General features: G+C 36.5%; 1 protein-coding gene across 2 annotated transcripts in view; it reads left to right on the top strand.

The window, feature by feature from the left end:
- LOC132907090 (tRNA dimethylallyltransferase) overlaps window positions 1–13,414 on the top strand; it is a 120,298-nt gene extending 106,884 nt beyond the window's left edge. For both annotated transcript variants that reach the window (XM_060959845.1, XM_060959846.1), the window contains exons 6-9: window positions 11,752–11,848; window positions 12,574–12,687; window positions 12,813–12,998; window positions 13,093–13,414. In XM_060959845.1, the coding sequence (XP_060815828.1) occupies window positions 11,752–11,848; window positions 12,574–12,687; window positions 12,813–12,998; window positions 13,093–13,320 (625 nt within the window). In that variant the 3' untranslated portion in view covers window positions 13,321–13,414. The remainder of the gene's footprint in view (window positions 1–11,751; window positions 11,849–12,573; window positions 12,688–12,812; window positions 12,999–13,092) is intronic.
- The last annotated feature ends 5,478 nt before the right edge of the window (window positions 13,415–18,892 follow it).

Genomic DNA, 18,892 nt, shown 5'->3' with positions numbered 1-18,892 from the left:
TCGAAATTCACGAATCACGTGTGCATAGCGAGCACGTGATTCGTACGAGACACGCTAGAGCCTTTGTGAATGAAGTCTGGCGGTGCACGGCTCTCGCCTTACTCGCTTCCGGAAATCGCAAGCGCGTCGACCGGATGCCCGAGAGAAAATAAAGGAAGTAGCCAGTCGTGAGGAAAAGTAAGTACATACCGGCCTTCGTGGCGGTGTACGAGCACCGCGCGCGATAGAACAACGAAAAAAGAAAAAGAGAGAAAGAATTATACTGGCTCGACTGAATGATAATCGCCTTATCTCTTGATATCTGGGAAGCTCCGAGCTGATTCGACGCAGCGATTCTCAAACGCCTTTCGCGGTTCGACGGCTCTTTTCAAAGAGATCTTCGGGATTTTAATTGAGTTTCAAACGTAAGAACAGATTTTTTTACAACAGCGCATTTTTATTCCAGTTAAATTAATATTCGAATATTATAATATAAAAGATTTCATTTTCTCGTTCTCGTACGAATATATACATATCCCATTGTCTACAATGAAGTGTAAAAGTTTTGGATAAGAAAGATTCTTCGCTTTATAATCCAAAAATGATATTTTAAAGAATTTTAAATAATTAAGATTATGTACTTTTATAACAGTGTCTACTTTGTTCTACTGTTTTCTTTCACTGGCTTCCTTCTATTGTAGTTAAGATTATTTTAGATGTCACTTTCGGAATACAAAGCGAGAAATCTATCTGATCGGAAACTTTTGCGCATCACCGTATGTTTGAAAGACGATGATTATATTGCTATGCGAATGGTTTTTGTGATTTGCCGAATACCACGGTGAAATTAATCGAAAATGAAAGCGAATGTGTTTCAAAATTCGAAATATATGCTAATGTATACCCATAAAAATAAGAAGTGACATTCTTTTCTGCATACGGTAACAGAAGGTGAAAAGATGCTATTTAAGAGCTGTTACATGTCGAGTAAATCAAGCTGGTATAACGTATTAGCAAAAATTATGAGGTTTAAATGTATTCCTCTTAATTACTTACGACCTTGCGGAAACTGTATTAATTATTCAACAATACGAATTGATATTCGAAAAGCATCCGCAGTATTTGATAAGTGGAATATCGAGTTTAAAGTTTGTATTATCTTTTCAAAATACGTTAAGATCTTTATTCGTTTACCTGTAATTTGATAGTTCTGTTAGCGTGTCCCTCTTTTGCAGATTTCGTTCATTAAAACTAGTATTAAACATTAATTGTTAATTGATACGTTAATTATTCAGAAACTTTTTCGAATGTTACTAAGATAATATTAAAAAATTAGAGAAACTAAAGTAGCAGACGATGAACAAAAAATGCATTTCTCTTAGTCTTGTTTTTATATCATTTATCACTTGAACTCTATGCACATTTTTAACATTCTATATCATTTAAAAAATATAGTAGACTTTCTAGTTGCTATTTAGAATTATATGATGCAAATTTAAGACACATAATTTATATTTTTATATTTACTCTTCTTTTGTGAAAAGATAGTAGCGATAAAATTAATGTAGCGGCACGAGTCACCTAGCTTCTTTAGAAAATTTGGCAAAATGAATTCGAAATCAAGAATTATCTTTGCAGCATTGTAAATTAAAAGAGGAATTTGGCATTTATAACGCTAAAATTAAAACCAATTATTTTCAATCGCATATAAGAATTCCAGAAAAGCTAACAGAAATCCTCGTCGAATTATAGAGTTAAAAAGAGAATGCTGAAACGAATCTTAATATCGATAGAGTTAAGACAATTATTCTATTGCATTAAGGGATTTTAAATATTCGGCAAAAATTCTTTATTAATGGATTGACGAATTAAAAAGTTGAGAACACTGAACGCTAAGAAAAGAAAATTCCAGTATTTATAGCGTTGAGACGAGTTTTCAATTACATCTAAGAATTCTCAAAATCCAATAGAAATTCACCACGGATGTAGTTCAAAGAGATAACGAGCATTGCAGCAACTAGCCTCTAAGAGGTATAATCGTATTCCTCGACTTCGTATCGCCATTCGTAACGACGAAGGGCGCAAAATGTATAAGCGGTATAGGCGAGGTGAATAAAAACAATAAACCTGGTTTCTCGAATCGTTTATCGGCGATGTACTTTTTCCATAGTGTACTGCTGCTGGCGTAATGCTTAAATCGAATCGATACACTAGCTTATCGCGATTCGCGTTTTCTCTCTTGCTAACGGTTCTCTGGCCGCGGTTGTTTCGCCTGTGATCCGGCGGAAAGGACAGCCAGAGATTGGAAATGCTTCATACCCGCTGTCGATGCCATTTTTCCACCGTTACTTATCCAGGTGAAATGAATTTCTCGTCGACCGATTGTGTTCGCCGCGGATAGAACATTGCACGGGTTCAGCAACGTAACAGGATCACCTTGAGTCGCTTCTAAATTACGGCCTCGCTGAAAAATTGCCTCGTTGGAATGAAACGTTGCGCACGCTTGCATGATTCCAGGGTAACGTTGTGTACACGTATATTCGAAATTGAATTGAGTATTTGTAATACTAGCTTGTAACATAAGAGACACAAGCTTCTATTTGCGTACGCTAACGCTTATGATCAGATTGCGAAAGTTTATGCATTTGTGGGAAATTTAAAGATACAAAACTGCACACAATACGCTAAAGCGCACGAAATATACAAAGTGTACTACTCATCATAATATTCAGCGAGAGAAAAGAGTCGAGAGAAGATACTGGTTAAGAAGGTACAACATAATTTAATACGTTTCACCTGAAAAGTATTTACGTATGCAGAACTATCCACCTTCTGGTTATCGAGTGACACTGACACAGGGAATGCAAAGAATTCGATAAAATGTCACAAATATCAGCTGTATTTTTAACACTATGTGGAGGAAAACAACGTTTCATTCCTCTAATGTTTATTTAAAGCGTAGTACTGTTATACTATTAGAATTAAAATTGTAAGCATTATATAAGCTGAGCGCGAGTTCAAGGATCGGGAAGTAGTTATAGTTTTCGTGCTAAATTCAAATCTGCTAGTATTTTACAGTGGTATTATTTGTCTACGAGTTTTTTTTTGGATTCAAGAATACAATTCTAAATCGAAAAAAAACTACGTAATTCTGAAATTTAATGTGTGCTTGTATTAAGTCAAAGTATAATTCCATTGTTTCTATATGTTATTAGTAAAACATACTAGCTCAATACCTTGACTTTTGCTACCGATATTCATGAATGTCTTCGGTAAATTTTCGTTTCCTACAAAATCCCACTAAATATCGATTTCGATTTCTCTTTTTAAGTTATATTTCTTTTTAAACATTATCTTTACAAAAATACCCTTTTTTAAAATATTTTTTTTAAAGTAAATATTAAATTTATTAAAAAAAAAAAGAAAAAAACAGAAAAAGAATCGTATACCATTTTACATAAAAAATTATGGATATCCCCTGTTCCCTTAGCGGATAAATTCATTATACATGAAACGACGTATGCCAAACATCGCAAATGATTAAAAAATAAATCTTGACAGCGTCACCACTGGACCTTGCATTCGTGTAAAAGAGGCAAACAGAGGCGACGATAAGGCGAAGCGTTTTATGTCTGCTACCTGATTCTCGTGGAATTTGATGACTTGTTGAGAATGTTGTAAATTGAATCCTTGTTGAGACTGTGTACAACGACAAAACGCGTAACTGTCGTTTATAAACAACGAGAAATTCCGTATTTGCAACGATGTGACGTCCAAGTGCAGTGCAAATGAGATTCAATGATCTCGCAACTTCTCGTCCAAAAATTAATATTTTTCGTTCGTATGATTTTGACAGCACAGTTTTTATAGAACCGAGGAAATTCACCAGTTAATTTACCGGTGCTAATGGATTCTCCACTTCCTGCCCCAAAGAGGACAATTCCCACCCTTGTACACACGCAACTCTTCTTTTTCTCTATCCTTCCTTCTCATTCGCACTCACCCTCATTTAATCTTTCTCTCTCTCTCCCTCTATGACACATTAACACACCTTCTTTCTTTGCTCTCACCTCTTTCATTCTCACCCTTCTGCCACCCTTTCATTACCCACTTTTCCACGCACACACCCTTCTTGTTGAATTATCTACTCCTCTTTCTCTTTCAGCGCTCTCTTTATTACGTACACCATTTCCCCAGCGAACGCTTACCCCTTTCGCGTCCCCTTTTTCCCCATTTTGATCCGTGTTTGCCCGTCGCGTCCCATCAACCGACAAAATCCCTGACTTTCCGGTCGTTCGACGCGACGCTTTAATTCCTTTCGCTGACAATTATCGTTAATTATCGCCGCTCGCTATCGTATACATGCGTGCGGATCGCCTGAGTGAACGGCGCATCGCGCCGCTGCACCAGCAGCTATGCAAATTACGCCGTCAGGCCAATTTGCAGTCGGCTTCGCTACGGCACGTGCAATGCGCGGTACGCAACTTGCAGCCAGTCAGGGGGTTCCGACTGAATTACATTGACGTCTGGAAGGAGTTCATGGGAACGGGACTACCAGAGCAGTCTACGAGAAGGTTAGCGTCTTGTAGGTAGCATGAGCTTTAGTGTACGGTATATACGTGCATATATGATACAAGGGATGAAAATCATTGTTTTTCGGTAATTGATAAGGGAAAGCTACGTACGTTTGCAGGTGAAACAAGCTTTCAAAGATGAACACCATAATCTTATAATATGGAACGATATTGGTTAGTTCGTTAACTGGACTATCAGAACAGTCTATGAGAAATTTAGCGTCTTCCAGGTCGCAAATTGGCTTAACGTACGATGCAAGGGATGGAAGCTTTTTTCTTTTTTCTTTTCTGGTCCGCAGGAGAGGACTAGATAAAAGGAGATTTAGAAGAAATTATAGTTTTTATATTTGATATGCGATTTAAATTTTCAGTGGTGTACGATTCTTCTTCTAGTAACCCAGGTCAAGCATCGCGAATTTTGGACGAGAGAGTTCTGGGGTTGAAGGCTTTGCACGAGACCAACAGATGTTTAGGACGAAGGCCGACAATTATGAATGGAGATGTATCAAATAAAAATATCGGATTATCCTGGTATAATACACAATTGATCAGTCTTCTGTTACGACATTGTTAACATTAAAAATTCTAGTCATCTACAAAAAGAGGACAAGTTGTAGAGTATTCTGACGAGTAATGAAAATATTTTAACATTTAAATAGCGAAGAAGAGAGAACACTGTAATAATATCATGTAAAATTCATATGATTTATAAAAGAGAGAAAAGATGAGAAAATCGTGCGCAGAATATTACGAAGGTTGATAAAAATGTTTTATTATCCTATATATATTTAAATATATATCGAAAATAATATTTAAATAAGAATGAAGAAAAGAGAAAGGAAACAGTAATGATATCGTGTAAAAGTCACGTGCTATAAATTTCTTCATGGCCCACGCGCTTGACAATAATTTTACACGCGTAACAAGGAACAAGTTCATTATATTTCGCTACGTGTAACGAAGAAACAAGCCCACGTCAAAATATTTTCACGATGATTATATCTCGTACAATTATCGGCTCTTCTTTTTCTCCACGTCTTATAACCTTCTTCCACGGTTTCGCTCCTACTTACATAGCTCGATACTCGCACATTTCTGCAAGTAGCATGTCTCGTATTATGCAAATGCTCCTGTTCACCGGCTTTGCCTGCTCGGCTTCTGCCGGATGTGACGTCACTGCCTGAAACATCAAAGTTTCAGAAGGCAGGTGTGATTAATACAGTGTACCGATACGAGAGCGATGAGATCGGTTAATTACACGAAACCTTCATGACGCTAAATAAACCGTGCATGTTACTAAATTTTCGATCCCCCGATCTGTCCATTGTTTTATTCATATGCTAATCTTTGTCGATTTTTGTTGGTTCTATCCTCAATGTCAGATACTCGAATAAATGCTTCATTTGGATGTTGTGGTAATTGCACCGGTGTTTATACAGTTTGTTCTTTCATTTAAATGTCTATAAGCACAGATGGTTGGTTTTTTGACACAGTTAAAAATAGCATAAAAAGGTTGTTTAATTTAGAGATAGCTTCATGAATATTTTCTTTATTTGTTCCTTTTGATAGGTACTTTTTTCTTAGAATTAGATTGACAGATTTCATCTCATCGCATAAAATTCAAGAGTTTAAAAAAAAGAAAAGATCGGCTTAGAATTTTGGATTTCTTTAGGAAACTTTTTCGTAGAACGTTTATTTAACTAAGAGAAATTATTATTGATATCTGTATCGTTAATATTAAATCACGATACGAAATACATATCTATTTATACCGTGCATTTGAATATTTAAAATTCTATACTATATCTTTTCCTCGATGCATTCTTAAAACTCCTATTTCGTTATATTCGCTGTTTTCCATATACGAGGAAATAAGTCTAGAATACCTATAGCGTTACAATATTTCCGATCGTTCAATTTATTCCTCAATGCCATGTAACTCGTATTTATATGCAAATTAAAAATCTTTCGCTCATTATGAATGGATTCGTTAATTATGATTCTGTTAATCGCGATAAGATATTGATAATGCATGACACGCGAAGAATGGAGGATCCCGCGATGAGTTCGGAATTTTCATGATCAATCAAGTCAGTTTCTTGCAAATTCCATTCATTGCAAATCATGGAAAAACCGGAAAATAACCAGCTCCCGAGCAACATTTGACCTTCTTTCTTTTCACGTGTTTCTTGAAACGTGTTGTTATCATCATGTTCCATGAATCGATCACTGTCTTATAATTCCTTGATGTTATCATGGTTTTTATAAACTCGCGTTTTATCGATTTTTAATATTTCTAGGAAGCGTTGGAAAATGTTTAACGAACATTGAGATTTATTTATTAAGTTACTCTTACAAGTTGAATAACTTGGGTATAAGTTTTCTAAATTTTTAATATTCCAAACTTTCAAATTTTTTAATATTTAAACTTCAAACTTTAAGATTTTAAAGCTTTCAGGTATTCTAACTTCCAAACTTCCGAGGTCTGAAATATTCAAAAATATATAAATACTTCCAAATTTTTAAATATTTAAACTTCAAACTTCAAGATTTTAAAGCTTCCAGATATTCTAACTTCCAAACTTCCGAGGTCTGAAATATTCAAAATTACAAATTTTCAATTATCCGAATATTAAAATTTAAAAATACTTTGCATATTATAACTGTGGGATATTAGAGGATATAACATCGATATCATACGGTTATACAAAATGTAACAGAGTTGCAAAACGATATGCATTACGAAATAGTGTTAAATGACACGTATAAAGTTCATTAGCATCGATGTAAAAAATTTCCCGACCAAATCTGTAGCCGTTAATCGACTGACAATTTCTATCAGGTCGGTAGAGTTTGACAAGGGAAAGAAACACACCTTGTCGTATACGCAACATGTTGAATATTCTCAGCTTATCAACTTTCGCTAATCACATCGTGAGATAATATCTAATAGCGTACTAAAGTGAACATTTAGAAACGTTTCTTTATTGCAATCTCGAAAATATGAAAAGCTCATGAAAGCCTAATTTCTATTTAAAGATCGTTTCTGTCCAGTGACTTCTATTAATATTCCTGTTAATATAAATTTATTATATACGTATATAAAATTAATGTAAATTGCTCATTGTCCGAATTCACTTGCGATTGTAAATTTCACCATTATTGAATTCATCGCTTATTATGCAAAAGGCTATGTAAATCAAACGAATAACGTCTATTTTTCTATCAACTACAAGAAGTGTTCAAATATATTAAGAAGCAGTTAATTCAATAGCATTATCGTCAAGAAATATATAGAGGAATCTTTATGATATCCGAGTATTAATAGTCATTGTACGAGGAATATAAAATTGGCAAAATTACATCAGGTGTCTAAATACTTATCAACTGGTAGCGTATATTATGTATCTCTTCTGAACCTGATAACCTCGGGTGCGTGTAAAAGTAAATGATACGTCTGCCTGGCAACGAGTAGCAAAAATAGTTCAAAGCATTTATGTATTCGTGATAATGATTACTGTCACTCGTCGTTATCTTAATTACTTTTGCCACTACTATCACCGTACGTGGCTGTTGTCATTATCGCTACACACCTGCTATTGGCACCGGAATTATCGTGAACCGATGCAAGAATGTTGGCGCATCTCTGATTAATTTCGGATCGTGTATCTAACGCGAATATCAATGTTATCGATACTATCGGTTCGTTAATAACGATTTTCTTGAAAACGATAAATATGAAATTTTTAGATAAAACGGTGTCGCGTTGGTTAAGTACGGCGATCGGCGAGATACGTGCATTCGGTATCGTGGAAAATTAGCGCGATCTTTGATACGCTAGGGCAAGAAACGAAAAAAGACGTTAACGAGCTCTCTGCAAATACGTTTAACAGGGATCTAAAACGGTTTGTTAAGTTGACGTATTAAGTATCGAAATGTCGCAGGGTTAGTCAATTTGCATTAATTTGAACAGATTTACGATGCCTGGCGAAAGATACCGACCACCGTGTAGTTTTATGATATAGTATGCTTCGAAAAGATAGATGGGCAAAAATTTTCTATACGAGCAATGTTTGTACAGAGGGCGTTTCGAAAGGATTCGACAAAAAGTTTATGTACGAAATATATTTATACAGGATACTTTAAAAAGGTTAGACGGAAGTTTGTACGAGAAAAAAGTTCATTGTATGTCTCTGTGCTTGTAAATATACATCGTTGACTAAAAGTTTGGCATCGCTTCGCGTTTCACAGATGCCTGAAATTTCAAAGATAGTAAGATTCTGTTATTTTCAAAGTTGCTGTTTTAGGAAGATTTATCAAAGAAATGACAATTGTTATCGATACGTACAGCATTAATTTTGGATTGACAACAAAATTAGAGCAACATTCAAGAAATGTGATCTTAAATTGTTAATTATCAATGACTACTCGTAAGTATCTGAATACTTTATTCATTTCCAATAATGATATGTGAGTTTTATCAAGACGTACAAATTAATGGTATCTTAATGGCTAGAAATCGCACTTATCGTCATTTTATGGAATCAACACGCTATAAATTCGAATTGTGTATTAAAAAGCCAGTCCCTAATCAACAAACATATGCATGTTCTCTTTTATTCGTGAATTATAATCTTTGTTTTATATTCTTTCGTCTGCTTCGTTTTGATTATCTCAAGTATTATTATATTGTTAGATCGTTTTAACCACTGTGGACAAAATTTAATTAGCGTTATATTAATTTAATTTAATTAATTATCAGATCGGTATTTTCGATATACGATACTTTTAATTATCGTACTATGTCCAAGTTTTATCTCTTTATTCAATTGGAACTAGTTCACTTGTTTCATTTATTTTGGAAATATATATATATATATATATATATATATATATATATATATATATATCTGACATTACAATTTATAATATTTTCTTGCAAATAAATTGTAAAATAAGTTATAAAAGTGCGAAGCGAAGAGTACAAAGCGTGTATATAATGGAAGGTTATTATAGAATTTTAGAAAAAGTAGTTAGATATTTCTGTATAGTGGGAAAAATATAACTGACATCGAGAATTTCGAAGAAAAATGACTTTTGAGAAAATATTAACTTTTCATCTTAGTTTTCTAATGGAATCATTAATCTTCGTTTGTAATGTACAATAGCTCCGTATTTCTAGTGTCAAAGAAGGTAACGATGTGTCATATTTTCGACAGACACATTGTGTGCTATCGTAATAAAAAATGATGTTAATGTGCTTCCCGATGGTCGTCTACAAACACAAATTTCGTGGACTGTCTGTTAAATATCGATGACGAAACAGCGATATACCTGGCAAGTGACTTTAGCGGTCGATGTTAAAACGCATGTAATAAAAATGGAAAAGAACAATATATCCTTACATCGTTACCTTCCTAAATGTTATATTCGAACGAAATGACACGAACAACCCTAATCTCCAAGATGAATTAAAACACATAACATTTATAAAAATCGTTGCTTTTCTCCCCAAATATTTCTCAATATATAGAGTTAATTATTATGGTTTCCGAGCGACTCGTGTAGCAAGTAAAACGCTGCTCCATATAAATCGGTAACTTTACATTCTTAACGTTCGATATATTTCAATTAAATTTCAAAAAAAAATCATCAATCAATTAAAAAACTGTTGTTAATTTCTCAACAAGCTACGACCACAAAGCAGTGGATGAAAAGTGATCCAAGTGATATAAGTCATCCTAGTCAGCCATATAAACGAGACAATCCACTTGAGATTCAAAATTTCCAATTACTCTGTTACGTAAAGCTTAAATCGTAGCTAAATCTATTCTCAGCGATTCTTAACCAGAAATAAGATGTTCGGAACGAAGTTTATGTCGTGATTGTCCGCCGATGCCCGTAACACCATTAACGTAATACGCGCGCGTGCACTTGCACACCCACACCACCGTTAGATTCCGATATCTACTTGCACTACTGGCAGTTACATATTTGGCATTGACACGTGTGCCAGCAAGTGAACCGTGGCCGCGGCTTCGACTTTTCCCGCCACGTAAGCTAGGCCTCGCCTCGCCCGCTATCGCTATCCACAGTATCCACCCATGATAAGACCGCTAGCCCGCAAAATGCAGTCTCTCGCCAACCGAGACACGATCGCCACTCGAGAACCTGACCCGAGGACGTGCTTGTCGGACGACGTTTAAAGACGATGGAACCAAGGCCTCCGCAAATGTCTTTAGAAAATAATAATTCGATATTAACAAAAGTCGAAACAACCATGTTACTAATTAACACGTGGCTGACTGCCACGGTGGTCGTCGGTGACCTACGTTTCGTTAGACTTTTTATTAATTTTTTTTTATTAATTTCACGGCTTAGAAAATCTTCAACGACGCGAATAATTTAGATAATATCGTCGGAGAAAAGAATGTGCAAATATAACATAATATTTTAGAAGAATTAAGTGTTACGGCGTGTAGTATATTTCAATCTGTTGCGGTTCCCAGGGCAAAGTGTAAAGAACTCACGTGACGCTCGATATATCAACGATCGAGATAATGGTAACGATAATCATTTTATTTTATAGAAATTGCGTAGATAAAATTGCCTAGATACTGTTAATGATCCTTGATGCTTTCGCAACCTGGTTTATTAGATCTAACGCTGTTAAACGACTAAAAGTATTTTTCCAGACGCGCAGCAGTATCAGCGCGTCCTTCGAACCTTACTATGAAACTCTAACTGCAAAGTTGGCGAAACGTCTGGGAATTTCTTCCTGTTTGATACGGTTCATACCCGGAATCCACCGACAGCGTTAGACGCCAAACGCTGCCGAGATTTATTAGGATTTCGTTCGAAGTTGAAATCGTATATCTGTATCTTGTAATTCGTTGAAATTATCGAAACTGCAAACACCTTGGGTAAAAAGCGTATTTTAACTGGCGCACGCGCGACCGACGAAGATCGTAATTTAGCCAAAACGATGCTTATCGAACGATCTGCGAACTCACTGGTCACCAAGTGTTAATTAGCAGTAAAAGAGAAAAGCAAAGGGAAAATGAGGCATAAACGCACATGCGAGACACGGTGAAGCTGCCGGAGAATGGAATCGGTGATCGGCGGCGCGAGCGAAGCGAAAGAGGCGGAGAGAGGCTGTGCGAGAGCAGACACGATTCGGCGAATGTTTACATTCCAGGTCAGCCGATTACACGAAGGGCATCTTTCAGAGCATCGGCTTCAAGGAGTTTCACGCTTACCTCGTGTTGCCTGAGGATGAGAAGCAAGAGAAAAAGGTAAGCAGGAGCGGCGAACTGCAACGTCGTCACGTTCTTCGTCGTAGCTGCGCGTCGTTGTTGCACGAAGCAGACGTTTTATATCTTTTAGAGAAAGGAAGAAAGAGAGAAATGAAATCGAAGGCAGAGGGCTTTAAGGGGATGCTCGATGTTCTTGTTGGATGTTGCGGTTCCAAGAGTGGAGCATCCATTCTCTTTTTCTTTTTTACATTCCATCGTCTTCCTTCCAGTGTTTTTGCGCGTCAGTCTTTCGACAGACTTTCGATATACGTATACACGTAGTGAGGTAGCATCGTTGCGTATGTCGAAAAATGACAAAGTACCGGATAGAGCAGTCCCATCGAGGACGACGCTAGAAGTACGACGAATCGGCCAATTGCGAGACAAATTACTTAGCTCGAGTCGAATAATCCTACTTTATCATACGCGTTTGAAGTTGCGAGATTAGCGGCGCGAGTCGTGCAAGAACAGTTGCGAATGATCGAAGAGCGGTAGAGCGATGTTTGAAGAGCTTTTTTAAACTGTTTTCTCTTGTTATTATTACCGATATCGTTTGGAAGACGGAGAAATTGGCAAGATGTACGACGACGATGACAGTTTCTTTTTGGATCTGACGCATCGGTTGTTCGAATGAGAAAGATCGATAGAGAGCTAACATAAAGTATATATTATATTCCCACGAGTCATGTTATATCGATATATAGATGAGAATGTTTTACTTAAAGGGTCAGGAATTACTACGACAGGGTATCGACGATCTAAAAATAGTTACGAAAAGGTACGCGAAGAAGCAAGAAAAATGGATCCAAAATCGTTTACTTCGTCGCAGTGATAGACAGGTATGATTCAACTGTATAAATATCTTACTTAAAGACAATATAATGTTCTTTGTGCGTTTATGTATTATAACATATTTATTATGTTTGATGGAATTTTTGAATTCTGTTCAATTAAACGATTGCAGGTACCGCCAATTTATACATTAGATTGCACTAATCTGGATCAGTGGAACAGTCATGTGTACGAACCAGCTGTAGCAATAATCGAAGCTGTGCTTAGAGGGGAGAAACCTATACAGAAACCTTTGAACGAGACGGTGGAAAACGAAAAAGTTAGCGACAGCAGCAACGAGGAAAGACATTATTGCGATGTAACATTTTTTCTTATATTTATAATTATCGATCATCGACGTATGGTTACTCTGGCATTGGAAACAATTATAAGGTTCCATTTTTTCTTGATAGATCTGCGACAGGATATTTATTGGAGAATATCAGTGGAACTGTCATATAAAAAGTATAAAGCATGGAAGAATTTTGGCAAGAAAAAAGAGATTGGAGAGACTACAAAAATTGGAAGAAGAAAAACAGTGGGAAGAGCAAAAAAAATTTGAAGGAAAAGAGTGTGCTGAGCAAGAAAAATTTGAAGAAAAAGAAGGACCAATGGAACAAACGATTCAAGAAAATCGATGATAACGTTTAATATACCATTTCGTGTGCTTCTATTTTGTGAAATATTAAAAGATAGCTATATTTTGTATTATATATAAAAGTTCTTGAAATATTAGCCGATTCGTGTTGTTGTTCTCTTTTTCTATGATTTCATCGTGTAAGCAAATATTTTAAAAGGTAACGTAGGGAACTGGTTACCTTATCCCGATAAGTAAGATATTCTCGTCTTCTGTTATCGACCGATGTTGAATACCGTATTGTGTCATCGGTAATATCATCTGGTGGTAAATATTATAACAAATTCTTATTAATATTAATGTATAAATGCTTCGCTTATACATATTAAGATTTGTTTATGACATGCCACGACTAGTTTTTAAAATTATTTATTTTCTCGACAGGTTTCTTATCGGGACTGTCTCAATCGGTAAGAAAGAACTCTAATTTTTTTAGAATCGATATATGTACGTTCTACAGTTTCCAGCAAATCCGTATAGATGGCAACACATGCTTTTACTAATCGTATCAATAATTTCCACGATATTTAAAATTCTCGAAATGCCTATTTTGTACACCGCATTGTCCCATTCTTTCGTCGCATTTCACTAAATTACAGAATATCACTGTTTGCGTAATATTCAACCGAATCGGAACATCGTATACAATGACCGTAAAATGTATTCGTAGCGAATTTATCATACAATTTTTATCACGATTGCGCGGCGTCTATATTCTTAGTGCAAATTTAAAACCGACGCAGAACGATCCGATCACGCTTAAATCATTTTTCCATCTTCGTCTTCCCATCGCATATTTATTTTCTCTTAACAGCACCCTCTTTCAAACAGTACGCAACTTTATTTTCCTCAATCGTATTTCATATAACGCAATAATTTTCCGTTCTTTGAAAAAGTCGTAGTTACTCGCCGATTCAGAAACGTCGCACTCCAGCCGTCCTTCTCCATCCGTTTCATTCAAGAATCACACTCAATCAGTGTCGATACCAGCTGCATTTGCTCAAGCTACCGCAAATCATCAAGCCCGAACCTCGTACCTCCTTCACGGTCGACTCGAACGAAACAAAATTTCCCATTACCCGTTCGATTCACCGGCAGAAATAGCGTTTTCACGCGAGTTCTCGTCACGCGGAGGATTCGCGTTTCTCCTCGTTCGTTCCCTTGCGGAAATTCTCGTGTCTGCGCGCGACGTTTCGCCTTTATTAAAGCGGACGAACGTGGCGAGATGCGACAAACGTTTTGCCGGTCCGCTTGACGCCTCGTGGAATTACCACGGGGTGAAAGAGCAAACGCCCTTTCAGCCGGCCTGTTTTACGATTTCAATGATTTCAATTAACATCGGAGCCACCCTCGTGTACCTAGCGACCGAACGCTGTGCTCCTTTGGTCCAATGGTCGACGGCCCTTCGACCATTTGCGGCCTTCAATGCACCTGGGGAATGTTGGTGGTTTGGCGAAACATTGTCAAACGCACGCGTCTCGCGTTGCACGCGGGTCTGCGCCTCGACTTCGCTGAAACCAGCGTGCAACAGCGAACCGCCAGTGAACGTGCGACCAACGAGCGTCGATCAACCATGTCGCGATTTCCAGGAATGTTTCCAGGCTCGTGGAACTTTTTCTGCCGGTTGGAAGACGTTTTAATTCAGACCGATAAGTAGACTGCTGATTTTCGCGCGTTTACAGCAAATATGGAGATGCGAAAACGCACAGAATGCATACGATATGTAAAAATATATTAAATACCCAAGAGCACTTTAACAGATGAAACTGTAAGAAATGTGGATCTTTGGTGCCGAAATAATGTTGAAGGAACATTGAATATACACTGGGGTGTAATATTAGAATAATAATATATTTATTACAAGAAGGATTTCTCACATATTCTTCGATTCACACTTGCACGCGTCTCCGCACTTTCTCTACACTCGACAGCTAACCGATCCTTCTGGATGCTTCTTAACGACTGCCAATCGTCCTTTGTCTCAACTCAGGCCTGGACGCGCTCTGACGCTTACACACACATTCACATGTACAGTGTAACTGTATCATCTTCCTAACAGAAACAATTTTTTATCCGAGTTCCAAGTTTTTAATTATGTTCGTAAAGATACGAATTTGTATAAATATCCGCAGTCTAGCGACGAGTAGCAGGTAAAATTATTTAAACAAAGCCAAGTAATTTGTCCTGTAATTCTCTAAATTTAGTTCTGAACAATTTCTAAGCGATCTACAATTTGGAAATAAACTTCAACTCGTTAATAGTGGCGCGATATTCTACGAAAACGTAGCTTCTATTTATTAGAAAAAGGGGAAAAGCAAAGAGAAAAATATACATCGGTTGCATATGTCAGAGTATAGAAATGTATTACCGAGAACATCGATCGAACATGAATTTACGACAGAAATCAGAAATTTATACGATTTCCATTGATTTTTAGTTGACTTTTATTTGCTCGTTTTGTACACTTGCTTGAACTATAATTATGTCGTTTCATATTAAGATACATATGACGTAACTCATTTTGTTACAACAAAGGAATATTATATTTTATACGAAGAAAATTACGGTGCTTCTGTCTTTAAAGAAGTAGAATTTAATGGGCAATTGAAACTCGCTTCGAGATATACTATTAACCACTAATTTAATACCATCTTTTACATCGTTGTGTTGTAGACCGCAATAATCGAACAACTATAATTACGCTTTAACCGTAACTACTTACGATAATTACTACTTATTTGCTCGCTGGAGTAATGTCTTAATAATCGTTTTAGAGTTAAATACTTTATCTGTGAAATACGAAACGTAACAGAGAATTAAACGTATTCGATAGAGAAATATATTCGATAATAATACAAAAATGCGGCAGAGGACGAAGGAAACAAATATGCTATTAAGAAATTCCAACTATATCGTCGGATACATAACGCTAAACGTTAACACCGTGTTCTGTCTATCGTTGTTTTTAAATTCAAATGTAACTTTTGAATATTTCAAAATATCTCAAGTTTGAGGAAAATATGAAAAAATTGTCACGGCTATAGATAATTTCTCGTTTCGATTTTTCGATTTAAATATTCTTTTGAAACGTTAGAAATTTTTTTTTTCTTCCCCCTAGGAACGAGAGCAAGATCGAAATATAAAAGATCGAGGTTGGCAGCAGGCTCGAGTCAAACCGTCCTCGATAATATGCCATACCGCAATTTATACGCTAGAACTTTCATATTGTGCGATTAAATCCTTAAAACCAGCAGCATGCAGGTGAAAATAGGCGAAGACAAAAGAGTAGAGTGGAAAATCGTGACTCGATTTGCGAATAATTCTGCCGGTGCATGAGACGTTTAACAACGGAAGTATGTATACTCGGTCGTAAAACTGGTTTTGAACAGGCTCGATTAACTAGCTAGACGGTGATTTACGTCGGTTCATTTGGCTATCTAGCCGGACTGAAAGACAAGTGAAAAGAGGAGAAGGACGATGCACGAGGTATTTTCTAACCGAGCTCGACCAGATATCGGACGGCGATTCAAACGGCAACCTTGAACAGCCGTCGGATATGGAAATACATCGGCGAATGCCGTAATCGTGACATGCATATTCGTGTCGATACTTGTCTTTGAAGTATCGAGTCTACTTGGAGCAAGTCGTTTATACGGAGCAACAGATATCGCGGTTCACCGATACGAGCAACGAACGAGGAATATGGAATTTTATCTGTGATCGAAATGCACGTTGTTAGTCTAATTAGAAAACCTCTTAATTCAGAACCTTTGTACGTTACAAGGAATGCGAGCAATTTCTTTTCTCTGCGTAAAAATACATTTCTTTTTAATTCGCCATAAAGATTTATAATCGAAATAGAATGGAACTTTCTACGATGCAGGATTTATACAAGATGTGGTAGAACAGTACATGGAATAATTACGTAATTAAAATGTCTTTCTTATCAAACGTTTCTTTATCTTTCAAGATAATTAAAATATTTATCGTGTGGCCCGTTTTTATTTACTTTTGAGTAAAGTTATATTATATTATATTGCACGGTCTATTACGAAACAACGACTAAATGTGTCTTAAACGAAACGAAGGAAAATAAAAATTGCACGAAGAAAATGGTAAAAATAGAGTTTTCTTCTGTTTGAGAATTATTTTGAAAAATAGAAAGAACAAATTTTCAAACGGTTTTACGTTCACCTTCGAACTCGCTCCGATTTTCGAGTTTCTCTAATGTAAATTGTCAAAAGTCAAAGTTGCACGTGTTCGTTCGTAATCGAACTCGTCGAGTGTTACGGTAACGTAGTAGTAGGTACGTTGCTGGTGATTCGTTTCAGTCGAAGCAACGTACGTAAGCGTGCATCAGGGAGAATTGTTAATTAACGCGTGTCAAGTTAGGTATGGACAACGCGTCGGCTTTCTACCCGGTTACCTCGTTTTTCCTCATTTGCCAGTAATCTGTTAAGTACGACGGACGCCTGTGTCGTTCGAGAGAAAAAAAGGAATGGGGACGTTAATGCAAGAATCGCGGCAATTCGCGTTCGTTTCTATAATGGGCCGTTTATTCAACTCGTTTAACTTCCTCGACGCTCGATCTGAGCTCAACACGGCGTAAATTTTTAGCGGCGTCGACGTTCGATCCTGATTCATGTTCAGTCGAAAAGGTATTCGTTCGCTCCCGCCGGAATATTAATTCGTCGTTTCTGTTCCTACTTATGTCGCAATATTCCACTGTTCCAAGCTTCCTGGCATATCGCACTTGTATTTGCAATCGGATGAACGATGTTTGAATAAAAGATAGAATTTAGTTTAATGGACTTTCCTTACAGCGATCGTGTATGACATTTTTATCGGTTAAAAGATAATTTATCACAAGCTATGTACAGACAATGTGGATCAAAATAAAGTGTTTCATCTTTCAAGGGTCAATATTTATTGAATATTTCTTTTGATATATAAAGTTCTTGTATTTATATTTGCCATCTTGCACGAGATAGTCGAGTCTCATTATTGGCAAGGAAAACTTTTGAAACACGTAATGTCAAAATATGCCTTGCTCGTTAGAAATTCTCTACACTTACGTTATTTCATAAAAGATATAACTTAGAAAAAACGAAGCTGGCACCCCGCTGGGGGTAGCCACCCACATGCTATATTTATTTTTATTTTATCTTTCTTTTTTTCACCAATAAGATATAACACTTTACCAAATGTCCATAAGGACAAATTGTAAAAAAACCAAAATAAAATAAAATAAAAAAAAAACTTACGTTATTTACTATTTCTAACACGCGTAATAATACGTTCGTTAGAAAATTTCAATAAACCGCTGGAACAGCATCGTGATTTTCTGTATGTAAATATCGAAATACAGGCTTCTTGTTGGAAATTTTCATTTTCGACGCTTCGATCGTTTACTATTTCAATTTCTCCATTTACGTCAACTCTAACTCATCCTCGCGAACCTATCAACACGAACAAACGAGAATTTCCGTCGCATAAAATCACGTGTCGCTGCATAAATTATACATCGTCGAATCGACGAAACCTTGAACGGCGATAAAACGGTCCCCGATGGATCT

The sequence above is a fragment of the Bombus pascuorum genome, chromosome 5 (assembly GCF_905332965.1).
Source record: "Bombus pascuorum chromosome 5, iyBomPasc1.1, whole genome shotgun sequence".
Classification (NCBI taxonomy): Eukaryota; Metazoa; Arthropoda; class Insecta; order Hymenoptera; family Apidae; genus Bombus; species Bombus pascuorum.
The sequence above is the reverse complement of the archived record's forward strand: the minus strand, read 5'-3'. Positions and strand labels throughout refer to the sequence as shown.